The 8,773-nt window shown below is 36.6% G+C and overlaps 1 protein-coding gene across 2 annotated transcripts in view; it reads right to left on the bottom strand.

Moving 5' to 3' along the window:
* Nucleotides 1-5,347: 5,347 nt before the first annotated feature.
* The window catches only part of MINDY2 (MINDY lysine 48 deubiquitinase 2), a 28,367-nt gene continuing 24,941 nt past the window's right edge, over nt 5,348-8,773 (bottom strand). For both annotated transcript variants that reach the window (XM_054168866.1, XM_054168867.1), the window contains exon 9: nt 5,348-7,900. In XM_054168866.1, the coding sequence (XP_054024841.1) occupies nt 7,781-7,900 (120 nt within the window). In that variant the 3' untranslated portion in view covers nt 5,348-7,780. The remainder of the gene's footprint in view (nt 7,901-8,773) is intronic.

The following is an 8,773-nucleotide window of genomic DNA, read 5'->3' as shown; positions in this document are numbered from 1 at the left end:
GAAATTATTTTATAGTTTCCTCTTTGTGTTTAACAAAGCAAGCTCTGGCAGAACTTTGATGCAGCTTTCTTTTTCTTAAAACCAGACCATTGCACATAGCAGTTGGGGAATCCAATAGAGGCAGCCTTGTTCAGTTACACCCACAACTGTTCAATGATGTGGTCTCAAACAGAAGGGATGTGTATTTTAAAACCTTTTGGGCTTGTTTATTACTGAATGGCTTATACTAAATCTTTCTTGACCAGGCCAAGTCAGAAGTGGTAAGCAGTTATTCCAGGACTCCTCTACCACCCAGGCAGCAGAAGTCCACAGCTACAATGCTGCTGTTCAGCAAATTAAAAAAAAAACAACAAAAGGGTGGGAGAGTAGAGGTGGAGCAAATCTAATCCCCTGCACAGCTTTACCAAATTGTAGACATGCTACCAGAGCACAAGAGCATGTAAAGTAGTATTTGAGCAAAGAGCTAGAAGTTTTTACTTGTCCAGATTGTCTTTTAAAGAATGATTTAAGGCAAGAACCAGGAAGAACATACAGATGTTGCATATTGTTATGTTCTGTTTGCTGTGTAGAACAGCAGCTAAGTATCTGCAGTGTTCCAGAGGAAGGAATTAAGTACCAGAAGATGAGTTAAACTGGTTTTGAGTAAGTAACCCTTCAGGAAAGAAAAAGAGAAACATGGTTTAACAGCACTTCCTGTAAGGAATTGTTTGTGAATAATAGTCACAACAGATAAATATTTAGGCTTAAATGAAAGAAATATGCTGTATCAGGAAAATGTGTCAGGACAGTTTTGTCCAATACATACATTAAGTTACTTTGGCAGCACAACCTCTGTTGTTCAGTTCCTAGGAGAAAATATTACGTTCAGTTTATTTTGTCTTTTTTTTCAGGATTTTCCAAAAGACTGTACAAATTAGCAGTGCATTTTAAATAGTGTATATACATTTGGCTGCAGTCTGTGCTTCATTAGGTGCACAGATACAAGTCAAATAGTTGCTGTAACACAGGTTTGTTGCTCATAGATCAAGGGGGAAGTATGAACATGCGTAACCTTAAAAGACCAAGCTCTAGAGAGGTACAAAATTCAACCTTGCAATGTGACTCTATCTTACCTACAGTAAAACAAATCTAAAGGTGCATTCCAACTGTTGAAACTATAAATATTTCCTGACTCTCTCGTGCTTAAGTAAAAATGAGGTTGTGCATATGTAGATATTTCACTTAAAATACTGAAACAAATCAGGATGCTGGAGGGGGGAAAAAATTTGAAAACAAATTGCCAAAACCTAAATATTTTAGAAGTTCAGATCAACATAAAGGTGGGGTCACTTCATAATATTATGTTCCGTATTACCATACCCTGAGACAAGAAAAAACTTGAGTTGAATCATTACATTGGTTCAAAAATTTCTATGTGTGACTGCAAAAGACAGTATTACAAAGAATGTTTCAAAGGGAAGCAGTCCTCTAATTTTCTGTCTTTCTTTCACAGAAAGTATATGCATTTATGGCAAACAAATAATCATGCTAGCATTGTTACACCTGCCACATACAGTAAATTACAATATGGACTCAATGACAGTATGTACTTTGAAACCATACATTACAGGGAGAAGTCCATATCGTTGTGTCTTAGGTATTAAGGTTGTTTGCATTAGCTGGGTAAAGATGGCATGGTTATGTCTATTTCAACCACACTGTGTCTTCCTGAGCTGCATTACTGTACATTAAAGGAACCGGGGCACAACAGTAGCTGGCTAACACAGCTAATCTTGTAAAACTGCCTATTCTGTATTCATTGAGATGTGATTTTTAACAGCACTAATATTTTCTTATGTCTGATTTTGTAACTAATTAAATTTTATAACTTACTACTGCCAAAAATAATGTTTTGGCACTGGTAAAAAGCTTTGTTTATCCTTTAACTGTTCTAGAGCTCTTGTATTTAAAAGCATCAGAGCTGGTAAGTGTAAATACTGTTTTCTGTTGCTTCTGCAGCTGAAGGCAGAAGTGTTGCTTGATGTCTACTAGATAAGAAACAAACATTAACTCATAAGCATCACAGACACATTAGCAAGCCCTAAAAAATACTCAGTACAGATATTAATGACATGTGGCCAGCTCATATAAACGGGCAGGGGGGAGGAAATCTTGTGTTGCTTTTGGTCTTTTTTAATTCCCCCAAGAAATGATGAAAACCAAGGATGTACTCACCACTCATCTGATTTCAGTTGGCTGAACACATGGGGTGTTTCTTCCAGTAGCAGTATTAGCCTTTCCTTGGCAGGTGTAAGTGAACCAGAAGTCAACAGATTTCCGGCAAGAATACCAGTCCACATTTAGAAGAAACCTAAAAATGTTAAACTACGTCAGGTAGCACTTCCAAGACTGCTTAGTGTAACCTGAACTTTGAAAAATTACAGCTGGTCTTGGTCTATGCTTGTTTGGCTACTGGCATCAAGAAAAGATAACTTGAACTTCAGGCTGAGACAGACAAAGCACCACATTACTTCATCCAGCTGGGATGGAGAATGTAAGTTTGTGTGGGCTAAAGGTATCTCCTGAGACAGAGGTAGATCACTTACTCCCCCTGTGAGTTTCATAGTAGTTAGCATTTAAGCTGCATGGGACCTCAACTGCAGTTGGGTCAGCACTAAAAGAGTTTTTAGAGATTCATTAAATTAATATAAGACTTGTATGAGTTTGTATCCCTGTCTGTCCTCAAGATCTAAATGCCCTGGCTTAATGTTTGTGTCAGACAAGCCTATTTCACTGTTAGCCCCAAGCAAGACTGTTAGCTACATCACCACCACCTGTTTCCTTAAATGCGTGGCTTCACTAGTGATGAAAGCACTTGCAGTGCCTTACCTTCAGGTTTCATCACCAATTACCTTTAGGGAATTGTGCCTTTCTTAACATCATACTGTTGAAATAAATCACTTTGCAAGCATACTGTTTATACTAAACTAGCAAACTCTTCAGTTGAATACTGAAACTTACCTCAATTAGTCCTGTGGGTTTTCCCAAGCCTAACAGTGTTTTGTTGAAAATGTTGGTATGTTGTCACGTAGAGGTAAATACGGGACTGTGAATTCTAATTAACTATATACTTAAGGTAAAGAACTTGAACTGATAAAGAATCACTCACTTCAGCACATAAAGCTTCTCCATGAGCACAAATAACCCTACAGACTAGAAAAGGAACTCTCAATGCAAGTTTCGAGGTTTCAGCAAGTTCTCTAGAGCTAACTCTCCAGGTTAAGAGAGCTCACAGTGACAGAGGTGGCAGAATGACCAAAATTGAACAGTAAGACAACTGATGTTCAGTAAACATATTCTGAGATTTTGGAGGGGGGGGTGAGAATAGCTCATTTTGACCTAGAAGCATTATGGGAATGAAGAACAGCACCTACAGGGACAGACTGCAAAACCATTATGAAATAAACATGCTGGTCATTACCTGGATGAGTGCTGCACTACAGCTGTTTATGTCTAAAATAACAGCAAAATTAAGGACAAATCCCTATGAACAATCTCAGGTGGTGGTGTACAGACTTATGTTTTAGCCTATCTTCCCTCATCAATGTTTCCCTACAGCACTTCTTCCCCATTGGGACAGATAGCAGCTTATCTTAAATAGGTTGCTTTCCTCCTGGACAGCTGTAAGAACAAGAAGGAGATAGATAGATATATGGAAATATCAAGTAGACTTCTGTGTAAATGATTCTGTATGAGAAAGTGTCATCCATCTTCCCAGATTTCCCCACTACCAAACAACACTGCTAACAGTCTACTGCTAGTTCTGCTTAAAAGTAACCGCATTGAATTACAAGATCAAATGCATTGAAATTCTTCCATGTGACATTTGCTATCCTTGGACTACATGAACATTTTTCAGTGTCCAATTTTTCTTGTTACCAAAATCTTGTTATAGCATAGATGGAAAAAATGTGAGCACTGTGTTTTGAACAAACTAAGGCTTGTTAATTTTGCTTTTCTCTAACATGCTTTCTAATGCGAATACTGCATCGGTTAACTTGCATTTCCTGAGTCAGCTGCTGTTTAATGTTAGAAAAAAGGTCTACTTTTATATAAAATAAACACAACTTACTGAATTAAGAGCTGTATTTAAGGATGTGCTTTGTATAAACTTCAGTAATTGACTATCATAAGCATCCTAATGGTAAGAAAGCTGATCTAAGCAATGAGCTAGCTTTGGGTTCTCAAGTGCTTCCTGCTGAATACACCAAAAGATGCAATTTCAATAACTCAAAATTGTCTTTTATTACATACTGGAAACTTTTTTTTTCCAAGAACCTGTGTATACAAGTTTGAAGAAACATTTATGTGAAATACCAAATGAGTGCAGAGTGACTGGTAATCCAATGCAGGTGTACACAGAAGAGCATATGCTTCACTTCTAGCAAGTGTGCCTGTGATCCACAAGAGCAGCTCTGAAGACATTCTCAACAAATACTTTATAGACCTTTTGCAATGTGTTTAAGTGAATTTTCAAGAATGTTAATTTCATCTTCTGGTGTTACAGTCTTCCTCTGGATCTGTCCTGCTGGTTTGCAGACTCCTTGGGAGTGTCACAAGAAAGTGGTATATCTGAGCATTTACAAAGTGCCTTTTAAAAAAAGCAACAAACATTTTTCACTATGGGAGTGCTCTTTTTTTTTTTGCTAATTTTAAGAATACTTGTATTTAGCGTTATTCCACAACTACAATACAACAACAAAAATTCTGTGATTCTGTTTCCTGTGCTAGCTTCTATCAAGTGGAAAACAAGATCTACTCTACTTTTCTGGACAGTTTTTATATATATATAAAATTTAGTTATTTTGAGCACGTGCATGCTAAATTGTATAAACAGATTAATAGTTTAGATCTGTGCCCTTTCTCCAGAACATGAGCTTCAAAAAAAGAAGAGGCAAATGAAATAAGAATATCTAGACATTATCTTTCTGGTACTCTGTGAGTATTTTGTAATATTCTTCTCAAGCTCTCATTGGTTGAGATAAAGCCAGTTCTGTTCAGTTTTCTAAATTACGAGATACTGTCACAGATACCAACCGTGAGAGTTGCTTGTGGAATGGATAGTCACAGTAGGGTATAAATTAAGCTTCTGTATGTATTTCATTTTGGATATTAATGCACTCATCTGCTTACAACTTTTGCTTTAACAAGCTCAACTCATGCAGAACAATGCCCTAGATTTCAGGAATTCTTTACTTTCCAAAGCTTCAAGACCTGTAAAATAAAAGAGAGTATTAACTGTGGAACTGTTTCCCATCTCAGATAACATGAAATGGTTTTTTGTTTGTTTGTTTGTTTTTTTCCCTACTCCTTTATTGAGAGAGAAACTGAATTATCTCAAAGTGCAAGACTTCATGATGAGCATTGATATTTAGCTCTTCTTCCTTAATGACCAAATGACAGTAGTACCATAACTACAAGCATATGTCGTCTCTGGCACATCTGTTGGAAACTGGAAACGTTACATGAATTCTTCCATTAAGAGCAACTATCTTAGGCATAATGAAATCCTCAATGGCCAAAATGCCTGCTCCAGCTAGATTTGGTCAAAAAGGAATTTAAAGTGGCAATACAGTCACTGCAAATAATAAGATAACAAACATTTAGCTCGACATATTTATTTTTCAAGGTCAATAAATAAATGTAAATACACAAATTCAGAAAAAAAAAATCTTAGTAACAGAATGTTTTTAAACAACATTCTGGCTTAAAGTCTTTGTTATTGACACTATTGAAATATTTTCTTATTTGCTTATAGTAGGTAAGTCATTATGTTGGTGATCCTCCGTCACATCAATCTGTTTGAAGAAGTTAGGATGCTGCAAAGGAAAAAAGACATTGACCTTTGCTTTGACATAGAAAATTATCTAATACATTAGGTATTAAAATTACTTTTCTGGGCATGACTTTTCTGTAGAACAGAGAAATTTAAAAATTTACAGTTTGTGTATGACAGACCTCCTGCTGTTCACTACATTATTATAAAAGGGAAATTGTAACAAAAGTGGAAAAAAATAAAAACAAAAACAAAACCCACAACAAAAGAACCCCACAAGCAAAAGAGAAAAAGGCATGGAAGAAAAAAGTGGCCCTTTAGTTAATAAGACATTCTTCCTTTATCCATCTAGTTTCCATTCTAGTTTTGTAACACATGTGATGACTAGTTCCCATCACTGCAGCAAGGCTGCCTGAAATAGAGCAGCATTTTAACAGTGAACTTAAGTTTTGACACCCACTCTCTTACATTCTCCAAACACCTAAAACCAGGAATGTCATATTCCACCTGGCTGCTTCGGCTTTCTCAGTTTGTTGTATATTAATGCACTTACCCAGGCTTAGAGCATGAACACATAACTTGTGCAGGAGAAGTAGGCTTTTTAAAAAGTATCTACAAATTGCTAAATCAAGATTTTTATCAAAAAGGTTCAGCAAGAAGGTAATTGTTATCAACTGAATGGAAGTGGAGGAAGATTTGTGGTTCCCTCAAAATTCAGCACGTATTCTGTTTCTGTATTGTCTATAAATACTACAAGACATAACATGTTTATTTGGTTCCCATAAATTAGAAAAATCTGGTTTCCAAAAATTGTAAATTAGTGATTTCAACAGAACTATTACACCTGACCACCTTTCCAACCAATCTCAGAGAGCAGCCTTGCTTCTCTCTTACCCTTCAGAAGTGTGCTTTTTAAGGATACATGTTTTATAAAACGAACAAAAGTGTTTTTAACTACAGTACACTTGCTTACATATACAAGTGGACATGTTAACATGTTAAAGTTCAAGGTACTTCTGGAAAAGGCAGATAGTTAGTTATTTTAACTCTGCATTCTTACATAGAATAATGATTATTACAGACCTTAGTTTCCTCTCATCATTCACCTATCATATGGAGAGGTCAATAAATAAGAACTTATCTGGTCCAGTTTACCTACAAGAGAAAAAAATACTCAAAGAAAAAGAAGCTACCTATAAAATTACTTGTTTAACCCTGATAAAATCTGAGTTGCCATACCCAGTCTGTAATTGCAAGAAAAGCAAACAATATTCATCTTGCTTATTAATAAAGTGTCCCATTTTCTATGACAATTTTTTGTATAATGCCTATCAAGTCACTTATTCTTGGGGCAAGAAAGCTGGCTGGGAGGTGCAATGATAGCAGTAACAGTATAAATCTGGGTTCAAGAAAACGAACATACCAGATCCAGAAGCAAAGAAATCTGGACTCACTGAGGAGGCAGTGCCCAGCTGTTATTTGGGCTCTTCTCTTGTGAAGACTATACCCAGTCTAAGATATAGTTTCATACCTTGTAAGTAACACAGAACTCTTGTGCTAGTGTACAGACTTGAAGAAAAAGCCGTACAGAAAATGAATTACCTCCTTTGTTTAGAGTAGAAGATAAAATAGCTTACTAACTGATGTAATGAGTAATGGATGTCACTATGACACAAAACTTGCCATGATTTCTGTGTTCAGCTACAAGGTGCAGTATTTCTTATGACTAGCTCAAAGCACAGCCACATCCAACTGTGATTTGGAATTCCTTCTTGAGCAGCACACACTATGACTCTGAAGAAAGTCTGTGTGATTGTAACAAAGTCACCCATCCGCTCTTGAAACATGAACAAAATCCATGGGGTAATCAGGCACAGGCGGCATGTAACAGGTTTGTCTTCCTTTTCATTCCTTGTTTTAGCTTCTGAGGACATGCACTTGGCTCCACTCTAAATCCAGTTTCTCTTACAAGAGAACACAGCTATTCTTCTCTTTTTCTTTCTCTCTCTCTCTTGGCTCTTTACGTTTGCGTTCATTACTCCCAGATTGTCTTCCGCTTGCTGGAGAAGCAGCAGCTTGCACCTGCTATGTAGAAAAAAAATAAAGTCCTCAATAAAGCAAACATCATTGTAGATGTAGTCTGAAGTGTTTCTCTGTTCAACGTCACAAAGTTTAACTGTTTCAAAAACAGCCCGTCATTTTGTATAAATACTCCATCACAAAACTCCTGACTTCTAAAAAATGAAGTCCCCTGCAAATACATTTCCAGCCCTTCATGCCCTTTCTAGGGTGTCCACATACTCAGATCAGTTGTTTCAATGAAAAAATTTGGCTTTAAGTCTTTTCTGGCATTTCTGTATTACTGTACTGGAATATTTCCTTTGTTTCTTTAAGAACTTAATCCACATTTCACAAGTTGCAGAGTGAAAGTGTTGGTTTTGACAGCTAGATATGGGAAAGCAGCAGCTTTTTGTGACCAGAAACCTATTGAGTACTTGGCAAAGAGAGGGCTGGTGTGCAAAGGCAAACAGAGTTTTGTAAATTTATCAGTTTCAGCTGTTACACATTCACAGCTGCAAATGAGGACACTGTTCACTCCTATTAAGCAGGCTTTTCTGTTCTACCATTTTGCAGCAGCAGCCTTAGAAGCAGCTACTGATGATTCTGTTAAATAAATAAATAGTGGAAATAACACAACCTTTGTAAAAATTCTTGTTTCATGCTTAAGAAGCACATCAGTTAATGGTTCTGAATTGCTTCAGGCCATCAAAGATTTATCCTTCATACAGATTTTTTTTTTTTACTTTGTAAATAAAAGCACTTAGGAGTCTTCAGTGAACTCTCTGAATCCAGAACACCAATTTCAATATTGCCTTGTGCACGTAAGATTCAGTTACATGGCAATTTTGTACCTAGATGTGGATGAAGCACATCTAAAGCATTCTGTATGCATCTGCT

The sequence above is a fragment of the Dryobates pubescens genome, chromosome 17 (genome assembly GCF_014839835.1).
Source record: "Dryobates pubescens isolate bDryPub1 chromosome 17, bDryPub1.pri, whole genome shotgun sequence".
Taxonomy (NCBI): domain Eukaryota; kingdom Metazoa; phylum Chordata; class Aves; order Piciformes; family Picidae; genus Dryobates; species Dryobates pubescens.
Note: the sequence above shows the minus strand (reverse complement) of the source record. Positions and strands in the feature narration are given on the sequence as shown.